This window comes from Narcine bancroftii, chromosome 1 (assembly GCF_036971445.1).
Source record: "Narcine bancroftii isolate sNarBan1 chromosome 1, sNarBan1.hap1, whole genome shotgun sequence".
NCBI lineage: Eukaryota > Metazoa > Chordata > Chondrichthyes > Torpediniformes > Narcinidae > Narcine > Narcine bancroftii.
In genome coordinates, this window is record NC_091469.1 from 283052353 (window position 1) to 283072835 (window position 20483).

The 20483-nt window shown below is 43.2% G+C and overlaps 1 protein-coding gene across 1 annotated transcript in view; it reads left to right on the forward strand.

The window, feature by feature from the left end:
- The window catches only part of LOC138745087 (anoctamin-1-like), a 243741-nt gene that overhangs the window by 103941 nt on the left and 119317 nt on the right, over positions 1–20483 (forward strand). Inside the window, exons 7-9 of the mRNA XM_069902195.1 lie at positions 1541–1592; positions 1937–1992; positions 3150–3191. Of these exons, the coding sequence (XP_069758296.1) occupies positions 1541–1592; positions 1937–1992; positions 3150–3191 (150 nt within the window). The remainder of the gene's footprint in view (positions 1–1540; positions 1593–1936; positions 1993–3149; positions 3192–20483) is intronic.

Sequence of the window (20483 nt, forward strand, 5' to 3'; positions counted from 1 at the left end):
GGCCTCGAAATAGCGACTGCCCTTCACTTTCTGTGGATGCTGTGTGACCTGCTGAGTTTCTCCAGCACATTTGTGACAGTGAAATTTTGACTTGTGTAATGGGCAGCAGTGAGCACCGTGCTGTTACAGGACCAGGGTGCAAGCCCCATGTTGTCAGTAAGGAGCTTGTATGTATTCCCCATTCTCTGCTTCAATTTCCTTTGGGTACTCTGGTCTCTTCTCACTGTTCAAAACATATCAGGGGATGTATGTTAATTGGATGCAATTGGGCAGCATGGGCCTGTGAGCTGAAAGGGCTTGTTATCATGGTGAAGGTTTAAATTTAAAAAAAAATGTAAACATTAGTGTGTCTCCAAATTGTCATGCAGCAGGTAATTGCTCAGCTGGTATCTAATGGATGCAACAATTGGAATGAAATTAGCAAACTCCATAGCTGTTCCAACCTTTCTGTACTTTGGCCAAGTGTTTATTGAAATTGGTTTGCTAACTTGATTGTAACAGGAAATGTTTTAAAAAAAATCTCTATTAGTGGCAAAATTGGAAGTTGATAATGCTGCCCAGTTGAGTGTCCCATTTGCCTATGTTTGATCTATACCCTCCTAAACCTATTACTATCCAAATATCTGTTCCTACCACTTCATCTACCAATTGTTCCATGTCCCCACTGCCCTCTGTGTGAAAATACTTGCTCTTCCTGGTGCCTCCACTTCTTTCCCCTCTCACCTTAGACCTATGCTCTCTATTTCTAGGAGGGTCTAAAGCTTGTTTCCAGCATCAAGAAACTCGATTATTGGAAAAGACTTAGGCAGTGCTTGCAGGCTATCATTGTGGTTGGATTTTTCACAGCTGAAAGAACATTGATAACAGATTCAGTCAGGACTTTGGAAAGAAATGGATAAATTGGAGTTGCTGGGAAGCAATTTGGGGGTAGAATCGATTCCATTGTTGATAACGGTACAACGTGGCAGCCAACGTTCTAGATCAGGATGAAGGATTATAAACAGAATTGATTTTTATTTTACAAAAAGGAAAACCCTTGTCTTGTGTTGGGAACATGAAATTATTGTTGGTGAATCAACACTGTGGTTGAGTCTAGATTGCCTGTTTACATGAGCATGCTGCATTCCAGGAATTTAAAAAGTGAGCACAGGCTTGGATGGCCTGGCCTTGTGTGCTTTGATAATTATTCTGAAGGGTCTATTGAGTTTTAATGTTTTGGTTGCCGGTTTGCGAATTGTCAAAGGGAAAACCTCAGCAGGAACTAAGTGTCACCAAACAATCCTGCATAAATAGGAGGGACCAAATGGAAACCTGGGGAAAGTTGCAAATGATAACTGTGCATGCATTTAACAACAACATGTTTAGATGTTGTCCCTAGTTCAATGTACTGTTACAATCAAAAATCACCTGCTCGTCAAATGGAATTGTACCTTGATTTCTCAATGTAACAAATCATCTGTTTAACACTTTTTCCCCCACCAGGAGAAAAGCAATACAGTGTGCTTTGACCATAATGTAATAATTTTTTTGCCCCTCCCAGGTTTATGAAATTTTGAAACGAACAACCTGCACCAAAGCCAAATACAGCATGGGTAAAGCAGCTTTGCTTCCTAATCACTCTTGTAAGATGCATGCCCAGTATGATTAATGTTAACATTGGCGTAGGGAAGTATGTATTGAAAGTGTGCATGCGCCATCTATGGTGAAGTTGGGTACAAGCGAATACTAATCAAGATACAGTTTTCCCTGAGTATGGCACATTCTGGAAATGTTGGTCAATGTTTGTACCCTTAATCCACAATGGAGAAAATAATTGAAATGTGGGTCCAATACTTCTTATTTCAAGTATCAATTTTTTTTTGCTCCATTTGAAAGTGTGCACTTAATTTTGTTCTTGCATTCTGCCACACTTAAACCAGCATTTGTTTTGACGTAGGGATCACCAGTCTCCTTGCCAGTGGAGTTTACATTGCAGCCTATCCTTTACATGATGTAAGTAATACCAAACTATAATGGATGCAAACGGCAAGGAAATGTGTAACATACCTTGTAATGCAAATATGCTGATGAAGTGCTGAGTGGAGACTGCTCCCTACAATGGCCTGGATGTGCAGGATCAGATCTTGGCCAGTGGCCAACTTAAAGGTTAAGTGTCAGATTTTGGCCAGTGGCCAACTTAAAGGTTAAGTGAGACTGTGTCGGAGTTGAGAATTATGTACTTCAGAGAGGAAATTCAATGTAGAAGTCGCAATTCCAGAATTTAATGAAGTGCAGATTTTTAGTTGAGCTTATTTTTGTGCTTTTGCTCAGAAGGTATGCAAGTTTTGGGAACAATTATTGAGTACCCAACTTTGTGGATCGATGACCTTCCAGTTTTTACAATTCTGCCCCTTCAGGGCTAACATCCTGACTTTTGAAGTTACAGCTTTTCACCTCTGGGAGTTGATGTCTACTCTTTTTTTAGTAGGCTGACTTTCATTCGGAGGCATGTTTTAAAGGTCAAATTCACTTGCTCACCTTGTGTTGGAAGTCCCCTGTATCAGCTGGATAATTCACCTCCACTTTCTTTACTGTTAAAAGACGATGTGAAGTTTGGTTCCCTTTCAGCAAGTGCGAGAAATCTGAAGTAAAATCAAAATGCTGAAGATGCTTGTGGGACCAGACAGCATCTTGGGGGGATGGTCCTGATTTGCTGCCTTTCCAGCATTCCCGATGTTTCCTATTCTCAGCAGCTGCTGTGTTCTGTATCTCTGTTTCCCATTTTCTTATTGGTTTTCTCTCATTCCTCTTTCTTCTGGATGACCCTTTTTTAAAATCGATTCTCCCCGATCCTCTAAATATGCAACGTAAATATACTTGTTTCCTCACATAACTTCTGTCGATATCGATTTGAAGTGTGAGCTTGGTTCCTCTCCACAGAAAGCTGACTGACCTGCTTAGTAATTTGATCACTTTATTTCTTTTGTACAAAGCTTTGCTTGATTCGCTGTGCACTTGTTGTAAGTTCGTTCCTGCCACTGTGTATTGGACAAATTTGGAAAATTCAAAACTTTTTGAACATGTTTGATGCTCTAAATATTGTATAGAAGAGAAGTGGACAACAGAAGCAATTTCTTCCAACTTACACCATCTACTTGACCTTTCTGCAGGGCCATTACAGGGAGGATTCCGCAGAACACAATGACAGAAAGGTAAGTGGAATTTCAACTCTTGAAGTCTGAGCTGGAATGTTGAGGACAATCCTGTAATTGGTAACTGAAAGCAGGATATTTGATGCTTCATCCAAGGATCCCGACCTGCCTTCACCTTGACAAATTTATTACACTCCACTTCTCGCAAATGCTGTCAATGATGTTGTAACCCAGAGAATGGTCACATGATGCAACCCTTGTTACAGTCTTAAAGTAATTGCTACTTATCACCTATATTACCCATTCCAGTTTGAAATGTGATGTATTTCTCAAGTTCCAGTTGAAGTGGTGAATGCCTGATCAATTTTGACATTGAAGAAAAATTTGGATAGCGACATGGATCAGAGGGTTATCAAGGGCTATGTATGGCTGTTTTACAAATATAGAATTCTATCTTATTCAAGGTTGTGTTGGAAGTTTGCTGTAATGAAGACTCGGTCTTGTTAAAAATCTGTTATTTTGACACTGCCTAGATGAACTTTGGAATATTTGTGGAAGGCTCAATGCAGAGTGTACTCATTCATAACTTCATTCTGATTTAAGATTAATGAATGTGTTACATCATGACAAAGCTGTGTGGTAGTCTGTTTCCAAAATTCATTTTAATGTGACTGAAATATTTTTGAATTCAGGCTGCGGGGAAGAAACTGTCTTTGTCTGTTGATGCATGCTTTCACACTCTTGAACGTTCTCCCCAATAGGAGGAGGGAGAAGAGAGTGTACCCAGGCTGTGGTGGAGCCTCAATTCTGTACATCAGTTACAACAGTGGTTCTCAACCTTTCTTTCCACTCACAAACCACCTTAAGTAATCTCTAACCACAGACCACCTATGGCATCCTATCATCGGATAAGGCTATTAAGGGATTCATGTGGTTAGTAAAGGATTACTGAAGGTGGTATGTGAGCGGGAGAAAATAAAAGTTGAGAACCACTGAGTTAGAGGTGGTTTATATTTTTTGGTAAAGCTGGTGTACAGAACAACACAGGACACCCCCCTCCCTCCTCCATCCCTGTGCCAACCATGATGTCGTCTCATTGAATCCCATCTATTTGCACATGGACTGAATCCCACTATGCCCTGCCTGTACCTGTGTCCATCTAAATGCCTTTTAAACATTGCTACTATACATCTTCTCCTATCACCCTGCTGGTACGATGCTCCGGGCATCTATTACTATGACAATTTGCCTACCAAACTTTTCTCTTAAACCTATCGCACCTTGAAGAATAAAGACCCTGACTATCTGTACCCTTTAGGACCTCAAGGGTGGTAATCTCAAGATTACTCCCTGTGCCTTGTGCCAGAGAGGGTAGTAACAGGAAGTTGTGGCAGAAGAATGCATGACTGAAGAGTTGGTGCCAGGGGGATGAGTTCAGATTTGTGGATCATTGGGATCTCTTCTGGGGAAGATTTGACCTTTTAAAAAAAAAAAGGATGGGCTGCACCTGAACTGGAGGGAGACCAATATTCTGGCGGGCAAGTTTGTTAGAACTGTTGGGGAGGGTTTAAACTAGAATCAGAATGTGAGGGGAAGGATTAGGGTAGAAGGACAAAAGCACGATGCTATGTGTTCTGAGTTGATGATGAAGGTTGAGCAGGGGACAGAACATAAAGGAAGCCAGTTAGAGGATTTGAAATGTGTCTATTTCAATGCTAGGAGTATTAGGAATAAAGGGGATGAACTTAAAGGATGGATCAGTACGTGGAACTACGGTGTAGTGGCCAATACTTAAACTTGGCTGGAGGAAGGGCAGGATTGGCTAATGCAGGTACTGGGGTTTAGGTATTTTAAAAAGAATAGGATGGGAGGTAGAAGAGTGGAGGTGGGAGGGGTGGGGGGTGGGAGGGGAGGAGCTTTACTGGTCAGGGATAGCATCAGGACTGTAGAATGGGAGGACGCTGCAGAGGGAGTATCCACTGAGACGGTGTGAGTGGAAGTCAGAAGCAGGAAGGGAGTTATCACTGTGCTGGAGTCATCCATAGGCCCCCAATAGCCCTCGGGATAAGCAGATAAGCAGGCAGATTTTGGAATGGTGCAGGAAATACAGGGTTGTAGTATGGGTGATTTTAAATTCCCTGATATTGGATGGCTCCTACTGACTGCAAGAGGGATAGATGGGGCTGAATTTGTCAGATGTGTACAAGAAGGATTCCTGACACAGTATGTGAACCAGCCAACGAGAAAAGAGGCCAGATTGGATCTGGTTTTGGGGAATGAACCTGGTCAGGTGGCGGACCTCTCGCTGGGGAAGCATTTTGGTGAGAATGACCACAATTCCCTGAGCTTCAACATAGCTATAAAAAAAAAGGATATAAACAGTCAAACTGGGAAAGTGCTTAACAGGGGAATGGTTAATTATGAAGGGATGAAGCAGGAACTAGTGAGAATAAATTGGAATTGGAAACATGATTAAGGGTGAAAGCACAGAAGTAATGTGGAGAATGTTTAGGGGCCACTTGCGCAAAGTTCAAGATAGGTTTGTTCTATTGGGACAAGGAAAAAATGGTGGGACAAGGAAAAAATGGTAGGAAAAGGGAATTGTGGCTGATGAGACAGGTCAGGCAACTAGTCAAGAGGAAGATGAAAGCATATATTAGATATAGGAATCAGGAAACAGGAAGGGCTCATGAGAAGTACATGGAAGACAGGAAGGAAATTAAGAAAGGACTTAGGAGAGCACGAAGAAGGGATAAGAAAGCCTCGGCATGTAGGATTAAGAGAACCCCAAAGTGTCCTATATGTGAAAGGCAGAAGGATGACGAGAATGAAGGTGGGGCCGCTAAAGGATAAGGGAGCCAACGTGCTTGGAGGCGGAGGAGGTTGGGAAGGTCCTAAATGAATAATTTTCACCAGTATTCACAAGAGAAAAAGGACCTTAATCATGGTGAGGTCGAAATAGAACAGGCCTGTGTGCTGGACAATGTGGAGATTAAGGAAGATCCTTCGGATCTTCTTAAAAGATGAAGATTGATGTCCCCAGGGCCAGATGTGATATACCCCATGCTGCTGTGGGAAGTGAGAGAAGATATAGCTGGGGCAGTAGCTATGATCTTTGAATCCTCTTTGGCTGCAAGGGAGGTGCTGGAGGACTGGAGAATGGCAAATGTAGTTGCCTTGTTTAAAAAGGGTAATAGGGAGAATCCTGGGAATTATAGACTGGTGAGTCTTGCATCAGAGGGGTGTAAACTAATGGAGAGGATTCTTAAGGATAGAATCTATGAGCATTTGGAAAAGTCCAGTCTACTCAAGGATAGTCAACATGACTTTGTGAAGAGAAGGTGATGCCTCATGAGTCTTACAGAGATTTTTGAGAAGGTGTAGCGGCAGCTACACTGGTAACTGAAGGATTACACAACCAGACAGGTTGAGTTCAGTGAGCAAAACTGATTTATTGCAGGCTGCCTGGCTGGCCTTATACTCCCAGCCCGAACCTGGCTGAGAACCACGGTGGGGGTCCCCGACATCACTGGGGCATCACATGGGTCCCCAAGCGTGGGCTTCTGAGCCCAGTGCTGAAGTCGGGAGGAACCCCTTGACGGCCCCATCCACTGCATGCGTGACAAGCGGGGCCGGTTTGCCTGCCTAATGGCGTACCACCCCAAAGGTTACAAAATAAATTGCTGAGGGTTGGGAGGTAGATGTGGTCCATAAGGATTTTAGCAAGGCATTTGAGAATGTCCCCCATGAGAGACCCATCCAGAAAGTCGTGAGGAATGGGATCAGTGGAACCTGGCTGTGAGGATAAAAAATTGTCTTGTAAGAAGAAAGCAGAGTGGAAGGAAAGTATTTTGTCTGGAGGTCGGTGACTAGTGGAGTGATGCTAGGATCTGTTCTGGGATCCCTGCTCTTTGTGATTTTTATAAATGACCTGGATGAAAGAGGTGGAAGGATGGGTCAGTAAGTCTGTGGATGACACAAATATTGAAGGAGTTGTGGATGGAGCTGAAGGTTATCGAAGGTTACAAGAGGATGTAGACAGGATGCAGAGTTGGGCAGAAAAGTGGCAGATGGATTTCAATCCAGATAAGTGTGAGGTGATGCATTTTAGAAGGACAAACCAGAAGGCTGAATATAGGGTTAATGGTTGATTAATTAAGAGTGTGGATGAGTAGCAGGCTCCTTGGGGTTCAAATGCATACATTCCTCAAGATCGCCGCACAGATTGTTCTAAAAAAATAGCCTCTATCCTCAAAGACCCCATGACCCAGGCCATGCTCTCTTCAGTCTGCTACCATCAGGGAAAAGGTGTAGAAGCCTGAAGATGAGCACTCAGTGACAAGGCCAGCTTCTTCCCCACTGCCATTAGATTTCTGAATGATCAATGCACCAAAGACATTGCCTTATGTTTTATGCACTATTATTTTTATTTTTTATAGTAATGTCGCAACATGGTTATAATCTGAATGTTTACACTACGATGCCGCTGCAAAACACTGAATTTCATGACTTGTTCATGATGATAAATTCTGATTCTGATAGGATAGGCAGCTTATGTGATGCTGTGATTTATTAATGGGGGATTGACTTCAGGAGTTGAGTCCTCATGTTGCAACTTTACAAGTCTTTGGTAAGACCACACTTTGAGTATTGTGTTCAGTTCTGGTCACCTCATTTTAGGAAGGATGTGGAAGCTATGGAGAGGGTGCAGAGGAGATTCACCAGGATGTTGCCTGGATTGGGAATCAAGTCTTATGAGGCAAGGTTAGCAGAGCTGGGACATTTCTCTGAAGCATAGAAGGATGAGAGGAGATGATAGAGGTCCACAAGATTATCAGAGTCATGGATAGGGTGGACAGATAGCATCTATTTCCCAGGGCAGGATCAGCAAACACCAGAGGGCATCTGCACAAAGTGAAGGGAGGGAAATTTAGGGGAGACATCAGGGGTAAGTTTTTTTTACATAAAGTTGTGGGTGCCTGGAATGCCTTGCCAGGGATGGTGACGGAGGCTGAAATATTGGGGGAATTTAAGAGACCCTTTGACACATGGATGAAAAAAAAATAGAGGGTTATTGGGTAGGGAGGTTTAGTACCTTTTTAAGGAAGGAATATATAGGTCAACACAACATCGAGGGCCAAAAGGCCTGTACTGTGCTGTATTAAGCTGAGAGTTAGGGAACAAAAGTTCAGGTGTAACACGAGGGAGTTTCTTTACTCAGAACGGTGTCTGTAGGGAACAAGTATCCAGTGGAAGTAGTGGAGGCAGTTATAATATTATCTTTAAAAAAAATTGGATAGCTATATGGATGGAAAGGGTATGGAGGATTATGGGCAGAGGGAAGGTCAGTGGGACTTGGCAAAGACAAGAAGGGCTGTAATTGTTGTCTGGTTATTGTTCTATGTTATATGCATTTTGATCAAGATGCCACTCCACCCCACAGGTCCAATATATACAGATGTTTAAATTCTGAATGACCTGTCCTCAGTCTGTCCATCCATCCTCTTTCCTTAAGCACTTCACCCAGATAGATTCTGGGACACTCTTGCATTTCATTAAATTTCAACTTTAATTTGAAGTTCGTAACTTCACAGTAGACTAACGAGTGGGGGAAGTGCATTGTGTAGTCAAGGGACAAGTGACAGAATGAACGGGTGGTTGAGCTTGTTGCGGTCGGGTACTTGTGTCTGTTGAGAATAGTGCCAGTTGCTGTTGGTGACATATCTGGGATGATGCCCAAGAGCATTGGTGCGTATGTGTGGGTCAGAACAGGCATGTGTACACTGAACTTAAATCTGCCCGTCTGACAGGTTTGAGTGTTACACATGGAAAGGGAAAGTTGAACAGGAATATGAGGATTGCATGGAACTAATTGCATTAAATTGACCATTCCCACACTGCATATTTTGTCTTCAGATTATTTTCTTCTTGAGTTGACTCCGTTCTTATCTAGGCCTGTTTAGCCATCGTTAGATGTTGGATTAGAGACTTGATTCTCAGATGTCACAAATGTCTAGTAAAAAATATAAAACTTTGGTTAGGCCACATTTGGAGTGTCGTGTGGAATTCTGGTTTCCACATTAGAAGAAGAAAGTATTTAACCCACCTCTGATTCTGCAGGTGGTGGTTTGAAACTAAGATGGAGGTGGGGACAGAGATTCTTGCAGCATTTCAGTATCTTGAAATTCAAAGAAAACTAAGAAAAAAATGTTTAATTCATTCGAAAAGAATGTTTAACTTTAGTTTTCCTTTCCTTTATTTCTCTCTTTTGGGTTGGAGTTTTTTCTTTTTGTTTGATGTTATGTTTTACTGCACTCTTACCAATGTGCCTTGGTCTTTGAAATTATGTTTATATTAGAATTTTTTTTATATTTTAAGTGTATTGCACATTGTATAATCATATTGTTCAATTGTTCATATATTAAATGCCAATAAAAATATTTTGAAAAGGAAAGAAATTCCAAGAGCTCAAGGCTTCAGACCCAAATAATGGGTTGGTACATAGATGGATGGGGTGGGCCAAAGGCTCTGCAGCATGGGACTCTGACATTAATTCTGCGTGCTAATGAGGAGGGAGTTCAATGGTGAGACAAGAATGAGAATACATTTCCAATTCTGGATGGTGAATCATTGGTTAGAAAGGCTACAGGTGATGTTTTTCCCTTGCAGTTCAAAGTTTCCTTTATTGTCACATAATAATACATTAAAATTGTAAAATACTTGGTGTGCTTTAAATTTTGCCTGCCAGAAGGTAAGCCGTCACCATGAGCATTGCCCAGCACCCCTAACAATAGGAGAAAGAAAAGCAAAAGAGAGTCCCCTCAGAGTCGCTGAGTGTCCATGGATTCACCTCCAGTACTCCCATAGCCTTTAGAGCCACATAGCCTCCTGTTCCATTCATTGGAAACTTGAGCTCCAGATCCAAACTTTTGACTTGATCAGGACATTTTTAGTGTTCAAGGCATTTTAGGAGCCCTTCTTGCCCTTGACACCCTATTGAATCCTAGTTCCCATGACCAGTCCCTCACAACCCACGCAGGTCCCCCAACCACAAGTCTTCTGCAGCCTGTATGGTCCTCTCAGCCTCTGAGCCCCTTGCTCATCTGCTGCTGTGATCACCATCCTGTAAGGTCATTCAGTAACTGAGCCCCTCGATGGTCCATTGCCCTGGTCATTGTACTGTCGGGTCGTTATCTCCACTTCTCCCCAACTGGAGATGTCCTCCCCATTTCTGGTGCCCTGTACTGGACTGCTGCTCTCACAGTCTAGGATCCCTCACTGTTGCTTCCAAGCACAGGAGCTGCCATCTTGGATACTGTTATATACATTGGAAACTTGGGACTATTTTATGCTGGAGCAGGAGCACTGCAAGAGCTGCATCACACTTGAGTGATGAGCATGCTCAGTGAGACACATTGTAAGAGCTACATCACACTGAGTGGTGAGCATGCTCAGTGCGACAGTGTCTTCATACATGACCAGCAGCCTGAGATGTGAGTAAAAGTTTGTGCTGTAAACTTGCAAGCTTCTCTGAGTGTTTATTAAAGCCTCCAAGGTGCTGAGGACATAACATAGTGGCAGCAGTGGGATTGACAGAAACCCACATCAGATAAGGAAAAAATCCCTATAAACTAAAATAAACATGAAGAGAAGGAAGAAAGGAAAAAAACAGCATTACCTGATGACCAGAGCTGGAGAAGAAAATGGCCGCAGTAGCAGCAACAACATTTCACCCAGTCATGGACGGGGAAGCCGACGACATCATAGAGATTTTTAAAAACTTCAAGCAGAAGTGCAACCTGGCATTCAAAAGTTTTCTCAAGGGAATCACACCAGAGAAAAAGTTTCATTACATCCTTCTTTGGATGGGGGAACAAAGACTAGACCTGTTTAATAACTGGGAGCTGGCTGAAGGGAAAGAAAATAACCCAGAAAGGATATTAGAAAAAATTTCCTCTCATCTGGAACCAAAATCCAACCATAGAATAAAGTGATATGAGTTCCAGGGATTAAAACAAGAGCCTGATCAGTCACTAGATAATTTCCTCACAAAGCACCCGACTGTGTCATCAAAGCATTCAGGATACACGTCCATGAGCTTGGCCTTATTTGTGAATGGAGGATGTTAGGGTGTCGCTATTGATCGCCTTGAATATTTTCTTCTCCCTGATCTCATTGTTTACAGAGATTACCTGTAATTTTTGACAAGGATAAAACAGGTACAGCCTTCAATACGTCAGTATTGGCCTGTCAGAGATGACATATCCTTGGAGAATGGCGTACTGCTGGCAGGATCTCGGCTGATAATACCAGAGACAATGAAAAAAGAAATTCTCCCAAAAATACACCAAGGCCACATGAAAATGGAGAAATGCAAATTTAGAGCAAAGTCAGCAGTTTACTGGATAGGCATGAAAAAGGACATAGAAAACATGGTGGCTATATGTCCGACATGTCAGAAATACACAACAAAAAGAAAAGATGATACCTGCAGAAATACCCACCAGGCCATGGCACACAGTGGAAGCAGACCTCTGTCACAGAAAACCAAGAATTCTATCTGATTGTGTCCTGCTACTACTCCAAATTCCCCTTCATCAGGAAAGTGAAGGACCTGAAAGCATCGACCATCACTGCTGTAGCGCGTGTTCTCTTCACAGAACAGGGGATACCCGAACAAGTGATATGTGACAATGGGACCTAATTCACATCGCATGAATTCAGAGAAATAGCTGCAGAATATGGGTTCACCATCACTACTTCATCACCACATTACCCCAAAGGCCATGGATTCATTGAGAGGCATGTTCAGACAATTAAACGCACACTCACAAAGTGTTGAGAGACAAAAGAAGATCCCTATCTCGCCCTTCTGTCACTATGAGTCACACCTTTGAGAGCCGACATGAAATCCCCAGCAGAGCTTCTGAATGGCAGAAAGTACAAGACAACCCTGCCAAGCAAAATCCATCCACCAGACAACCAAGAGGAAACAAGAAGAAAGTTGACTAACAAACAAGAGGGAAGTCGTCAACAATACAATAAACATGCACAAACACTACCAGAACTCTTCAGAGGGCAGCATGTGCTTGTTCAAGAGCCAGAGATAAAAACCTGGAGTCCAGCAAAGATTGTTAGAAAAGCTGAAACGCCAAGATCATACGTACATCATTGAGACAGAATCTGATAGGCAGCTGAGACGAAACAGGATCCACATTCTCCCAACCCCAGATCTGACATGGAAAGCACCAGCAGCTTCTAATAATCCAGAAACTTGTGAAGGAATGCGAGTAGAAACCCCAACCAACATCACCGTAACAACTGAACAGCAAGCAACAGAAGAACCGAGGCAAACAACACTACCACCAACAACCATACTAACACCACCGAAGCAAACAGACACAACAAGGTCTACAAGGTGGAGAAGCAACATCCTACCACCAGTGCAATTCCGCTGAGAAGAATATAGAACTGCAATTGTATAATTAGAATATTTAATTCTTAATGGCAAGTGCAGGTAAAGAAGTGGTAACAATTTATTTTTAAGAAATTTAAATCTTTTAATTTTTAGACTTTTTTTAAAGAAGTAGGGATGTTATATACAGTGGAAACGGGACTATTTTATGCTGGAGCATGAACACTGCAAGACTGTAAGAGCCACATCACACTTGAGTGGTGAGGATGCTTAGTGCGACAGTGTATTCATACACAACCGGCAGCCTGAGATCTGAGTAAAAGTTTGTGCTGTAAACGTACAAGCTTCTCTGAGTGTTTATTAAAACCTCCAGTGGTACAACAGAGGACATAACGGGTACAGACCCCGCAGTTTCAGGGTTTTAGTTACAAATGCTGTTGGTTCCTTCAACAGGCCATTTAAAGCCTGAATAGAGCTGCTGGCATTAGAATCGGTCAAATGAAATCATCAGACCTGCACTGCATCTCTGCTCTCCCCAGGTCTGTACGCTTTATCCATGTGGTAGAGGACGTGGGTTTGAAAGGGATTACCTGATGGAAAGTGAAAGTGCATTTCTACCACAATTGTGACCTACTTATTCTGCTGAAATAAACTTTTTTTTTAAAAATCTCTCGTGTGTGATCAGATCCCATTGCCACTCAGATCCTTGTATCTGGGTCTTAGTACACCCAAGGAGCTATTGATGGGTATCTGCTCCCAGTGTGCTGATTAACGAGCTCCAGTGAAATGTAGCTGATGGGATTCAGATTCCCATCATTTTTCTGATGGACACGTGTTCTGTAACGAGATGAGAAAGACAATCAGCAGTGGCCTCTGAGTTTCTGACTGGTGATAGTATGGAAGGTGAGCTGAAACACAAAAATATTCATCAGCCCTTCAATACTAAATCCCCCCAAATCTCCAGTCACATTGGAACCAGTTCAACCATGCGCTGGTGCTGCTCGACACCCCAGTTTTTTAATTGTTCTGTTTTTCAAATTCCACTGCTTCCAACTCTCCATAATCACCACCCTGATCAGTTGTTTTCTCTACCCCCAAATGTTGGCTCTTGTGCCTTGAATTTAGAACAACCAGTCTTCAAACTCTGGAATTTGCTCCTACCCTTCAAACTGCAGAATATTGCAGCACAGAAAACAGGCTCTTCTACCCTTCTAGTCGGTGCTGAGCTATTTGTTTGCCTATTCCTACTGACCTGCACCCTTTCTGTATCCCTCCAACCCCCTCCCAATCATGTACCTGTCCACATTTTTCTTAAATGTTAAAATTGAACCCACATTCACCACTTTAGCTGGTAGATCATTTCACACCCCCACCACTCTCTGTGAAGAAATTCCCCCTCTCCCATGTTCCCACTAGAATTCATCCCTTTCACTCTTTACCCATGACCTCCAGTTTGTATCTCATCTTATCTCAGTAGAAAAAGCCTACTTGGATTTACCCTATCTATGCCTCCTCCCATTCAAGTCCTTTCTCCATCCCTCATCCTCCCCCCTTCCCCCCCCCCCCCACATGTGATTTGGTACTTTAATGTCTGGGCCTCACACCATTATGAAAACATTTTGTATCTTATCCATCGAGAGGAACGATGGTCTTACTGTACAGGGAAAATGTTTCCTTCATGGGTGACTAAGTGGTGTGCACATCACTGGAGAAGGAATGACCTTTTGAGCCATGTAGGAAGATTGTGGCTGGCTTATTTGTATGTACAGTGGTTCCAACATTTGGGAATGCATGATAAAGTATAAAGTTTTTGAAAAGAAACTGAGTAAGAGTCTATTTGTTATGTTTTAATTATTTTAAATTTAGACATACAGCACACTAACAGGCCCTTCTGGCCCACAAGCCTGTGCCACTCAATTAAACCCAATTGACCTATAACCCCCCCCCCCCATATGTTTTGAAGGGTGGGAAGAAACTGGAGCACCTAGAGCAGGGGTGTCAAACTCAAATTCACGGAGGGCCAAAATTAAAAACTTGGACTAAGTCGAGGGCCGAACTAAATATTTATTGAAAATTTTCAACAACATCTGCATGTTTTCTCTTTTTTCAACATATGTAATGTTAAACTTTAGGATATAACTTTAGGAGGATAATGTTACAGGTCAGGAGTAGGTAGCTCAAGTTCACCCTTTGCTTGATCTGAGGGAAACATATTTGGTCCCTGTGGAGATGTAGTCAGCATTCACAGGCTGTGTCCATTTTGGCCTGCATCAGGACTCAGCATTTCCTGCTCACTCCTCAGGCTCTAGGCCTCTATTCACCCTCGACCCACCATCCCTCTACCTGACCAGTCCTTTACCCAGTCTCTACTCACCCCTCACTCCACTCGCTCTGCCTCTACCCACCCCATCCTATACACGCCCCTCTACTGCCTCTCCCCTCAACCTGTTCCTCCCTCTACCCATCTCTCACCCTCTAATCACCCCTCCCCTACTCACCCTGCCCCTCCCCTTTTACCTCTTCCCTATCCACCCCTCCTTCTACTCATCCCTCCCTCTAACTGCCCCTCACACCACCATAACTTCCCCTGCCCATTACTCCTCACCTGCACCCTCTGCCCACCCCTGCTTACCCACCCACTCAGGCCCAGCGCGCTGCCGATCAGCCTTGGCGGACAGCCACCATCTCTCTCTTCACGTGCAGGGCCGAACCAGCCGTCCCTGGGGTCCACGTGGGTGCAAGCGCTGAAGGCCGTGGTGACCGGGAGAAGTGCGCTCGCGCTGTGGAAGGGCCGTCCGGTGCCGCTCGCGCGGGGCTCGCGCGGGGCTCGCGCGGGGCTCGCGCGGGGCTCGCGCGGGGCTCGCGCTGCCCGGGGGCCGGGCGCAGCCTGCCATGTCCGTCACGCCGACCGGAAATTACAGGTGCTCGCCCATCCGCCGCACCGCTCGACAGGTGGGAGAAGTGACTGGTTGTGTGGGGAGCCTTCCAACTGGCTTGCCGGCTGATGACATCGACAGACTTCTCGTGTTACAAATTCTCGTGTTACAATGGGGAAAGATGTGCAATGAAGGGGGAGGATGGTGGGGGTGACATTACCAAAAAACAGCATCGGCTCTCGCTGCAGGGTGGGCCACCTCTAATACATTTTTGAAATGATCTTGCGGGCCAAATATAATTATATCGCGGGCCAAAGTTTGACATGTGTGACCTAGAGGAAACCCAAGCAAATTCGGGAAGAATGTACCAACTCCTTGCAGACAGCACCAAGTTTGAACCCGAGTCCTGGCTCTGTAACAGCATTGTACTAACCATGCTGGCCCAATGTTATGCTTGGTACAGTCACAAGGACTCTTTGTTGAGCAGTCTGACAGCTTAACTCTAACATTCATACAGTTATATTAAGTAAATCAATAAGACAATTTCAGAGTACAAGAACCTCAATGAGGGGGAAAAAACAATTGGTGAAAAGCAAGGTATTAGGTGCTCCCAGTTCATCTGAGGGGCTGTCACTTTAAGAGAACAAATCAAGTTGCAAGCTTTGGAGACTGACTATGGGGTGACAGGCTGACAGTAGGTACTCAAATTCACTACTTCTGAAGAGAGTGGAGCACAGGTGCAGAGACCATGTGTCCAACAGCACATGAGCAATAGTTCTGTGAGATGTACTGTGCTGAAATGGCTTGTGTGGCCAAAGGAAAGGAGACTTGTTGAATCCTAATGTGGCAAAGGAAAAGTCACTTCTGAAGGGAAATTTTGAACTCCGCCATGTGTGAAAGAAAAGGTCACTTGAACTGACCTGCATTTAGTTCTGGAAGCAGAAGAAATACTGCGTTTGGATCATGACCATTGTGAAGTTCATTTTGGACTGACTCACAAAAGGGTTTGTGAAAGTCACTCACCCCGTTTCCCCTACCACTTCTTGACAACCACTCGTCTGATAGGACATTTTGTTGAAAGCACCCTGACAAGGGTTTTGAATTTACAAATGTTTGTCACCCGGTCCCTCCCACCTACTTCGTGACTCCTTCTTTGCATCAATTTAAAGCTTGCATGTCAACACTGGATTTCTGCATCTGAACTTTAAACTGACCTTCCAGAAACATGCCTGAGCTGTAATGGTTTGGGATATTCCACCTACACACATAACCACACCCATGTAAGTATATTCATACATAGTTGGGGGTTAAGTTTAGATAAGGTGTTATATCATTGGTAATTTAAATTTAAAAAATTTTAAATATACTCCTGCCTTGGCTAATTTCTATTGATGCGGTCTGATTACAGCAGCAGGAGGGCACTGTTATGGGGTTCAATCAGGAGCCTGACGTCTGATTTCACACTCTCAAGCTTTCTCCATGATGGGAGACGAGAGTATGCCCAGGTTGTGACAGGTCCTTCAATATGTTCGCTGCTTTTCTAGGCAGCAGGAAGGGGGTGACCCTTGAGCTCATTGCATCTCTGACGTATCCAGCAAGTATGCTTTGGATAGAGCTCCTGTAGAAGTTGTTGAGGGATGTGCAGAATTTCCTTAGTCTTCTGGAAAAAAAATCGAGAGGCATTGGTTATTTCAATTGTCAGTTAATACTTTTGACTGGAGCATTATTCATCTCCACGTCCCCACTGACTGCACTTTAGTTGCCTCCACTATTGCAAGCTCTTCACACGATCAATCTCGAGATCAATCCAGGGACATTCCGGACGATCAGACGGTTGATCTTAAGATCGATTTTAAGGTCGATCCTAGGACATTGTGGATGATCAGATGATGGATCTTAGTCCCTCTAGTCCCAGCTCTTCCACTATTTCAAGCTCTGCTCAGGTTGTGACTGGATTCTGTTTTCTGTTTGGTCAAGTTTGTTCATAAGTCACTTTTATCCAGTGATCTGGAATGACATAAAATCACATGGTGGTAACCATTTTTTCATGGTATTGTAATGAATTGCATTGTTAGGTGTAAATAAACCAGTGCCGGTTGAAGCAGGAAGATACAAAATCTCTTTTATCAGAACAAGTAGCTCCTCTGAAGAACTGGCTCCTCTCCTTTTCCTGACAACCTGCTTCATATCTTTTCAAACACAAAGATAAATGGTGATTTAAATAACATTTCAATGGTTTTACTTACATTTTGAGTGCAGACAGGTAGCTACAGAATTGTTTCTTTACCATGGGAACACATACAAATTGGCAGAACCACTTTGAATATTCAAATATTTGTGACCAATAAAATAGCCCAGACAAGTTTCCAATTCAATTGTATCATTTGTACCAAGGTACAATGAGAAAATTCATTTTGCAAGCAGCCCAGCTCATCAACCAATGCTTTGTACAACACAGAACAGCATGTATAATTACGGAGAGCGATCAGTTGAACAGAGCATAATTACTAGTGTGAAGTTTGTTCAGGAGCCCAATAATGCTGGGAAAGAGACTCTCATTGAATGCATCTCTTTTGTACGTCTAATGATCAGACTGCTGCTCAGGATTCCTGCAGGATGAATTGATGAGTTTGTCGTGACCATTAACGTGCTCCCTCGGTTCAGGCCCACAGTCGCAAATATCAAGTGTGTCAGTCTCATGTGATGTGTTGTCCCCAAATAATGGGAACAATGTGAATGCAGAGGTTGATGTTTGTGCCAAGGTTTCAATGCCCATTTGAAAGTCATGTGGTTGGAAGCATTCTTTTAGGTTAAGTGCCAAATGAAAATGTTTTCTTTTCATGATAATATAAGCAAAAAAAAACTTTAAAAAAAAATGTAGGCTCCAGAAAGTCATCTTATCGTCACTACCTCCCCTCAATTCTCCTTGAGAACCTTCCGGGTCAGGGTCTTTGAGCAGAAGAGGTTATCCAATAGTTCAAGATATTTAAAGCACAAGTGTCCCAATTTAGTGCATCTTAGGAAATAGGAATTTATTATTCTTGGACAGATCTGTTTTCCTAGCTGCACTGGAACTGTTCAAATTCCAAATGGTCTGCTCCATCCATCTCTGTCAGATCAAATTATTAACGGTTGACAAGAATGTGCAACAGTGTCAATAAAGTGACTGCAAAGTATTTAACATATACCAGCCACCTATCGAGTTTTGTTTAATATAGCAAAGGCTTCCGCTTTCTATAGCTGCTTTATTTCTGCTATTCTTAAATGGATCACTGCAGAGGCAGCATATTTAATACTGCAGCTAAAAATAAAGCTGTCAAAGTGCCAAATGTCCACACTGGGACAAATCTACTGGAGTTGCATTATGTTGCCTAACTCCTAAGCTCCAAGTGGCTGCAGAGACTCTTGCAATTTTTGGTATCCAGGAAAGTGTCTGCTGATAGGTATTAATTGTCCATGAAGTTGTATTTGGGAGGCACATCTGCAGCTGCATGCTAAGGGGCATCTGCTGTGGGGAAAGATGGATTAGGGATGGTGATATGAAGGTTGGAGGCGCTGGCTGTCCACCCTATCGATGTCTCTCATAATCTCTAAGTCTCCTCTAGTCCCAGCTCTGCTAACCTTGCCTTGTAAAACATTTTTCAATCCAGGCAACATCCTGGTAAATCTCTTCTGCCATCCTCTCCATAGTTTCCACATCCTTCCTGTAATGAGGTGACCAGAAATGAACAAATTACTGTGTGGTCTCATCAGTGATTTGAGGAATTGCAACATGATATTTCACTCTTGAGCTCAATCCCCCAACTAATGAAGTCCAGCAATCCCATAGGTCTTCTTAACTAACCTATCAACCTGTGCAGCAAACCTTGAGGGATGTATGGATTTGGACCTAAAGGTCCCTCAGTTTCTCCACTTTAAGTATCTGACCATTAACCCTCCTCTTATCTTTTTTTCTGGCCAACTCTCTATCCTGTCTATTTTTTTGTAATCTGCACCAACCTACAGCACTGCCCATAATTCCTCCAACTGTCATATCATCCGCAGACTTACTGACCCATCCTTCAACAAGATTCTAGAACAGATCCCTGTGGAACTCCACTAGTCACTGATTGACCACAGTGATTCCAACACAATCTTCTGGAGGAATTCAGTGGATCGAGCAGCATCAGCGGGGCGGGGCGGGGGGTGGGTGGAGGTGGAGGGTGAAGGATGGCCAATACTTTGGCCTGGAACTCTGCTAACTCTTCTCAGTTCTTCCTGAAAATTGTTTTGCTCCAAATGCCAATATCTGTGATCTCCCATGTGGGTCAAATAAAGTGGTGGCTGAAACATTTACCCAGTCCTGTTGGGGTATGAAGCAAACTAGCCAGCTGAGGTAAATTCCTGGAGGGAAAATTGGAACAGAAGATAAGAGAAGGTACATGTATAGTGAAAATATCAGACCAAACCAGTTAGTGCTAAATGGCTGGATCCTGTGCTGTAGATTGTCTTTGTTCCTTGTTGGTTTTCCCCTCAATAATCATAATACCAGTGAAAAGTTCAGTGAGCAGTATCTACCACAAAAACGATTGAAGTGGCTGCGTGATTGCTCATGTTTTCACATCAAATTTGAGAGGGGTTGTCTTCGCAATTTGAAGCTGGGGCCAAATCTTCACCCAAAATCATTGAGACGTTGATAAGTTCTGGGGGTTTTCACAGGGAAGATGCTGAGATGTTGGTCCTCTGTGGAGAATATAAACTGAGGGGTAAATGAAGTTTATTTTGGGTGTCAGTCATTTAGGATGGATGTGAGAAATTCTTGAAGCATTGGGTTGTAAATCTAGTCAGCACTGTGGAATACAAACTCAATCAAAATTTATTGTTATGAACAAGTCAAGAAATTCATTGTTTTGCAGCAGCGTCACTGGTGCAAATATTCTATAAATTACATTTTTTTTTAAGTGCAAAAGAAGAGAAAGTGAGGTCGTGTCCTGTGCTTCATGATCCATTCAGACATCTGATGTCAGCAGGAATCCATGTAAAAAAACATGGGTCCTTGGGAGGTTACAAGACAAAAATGTG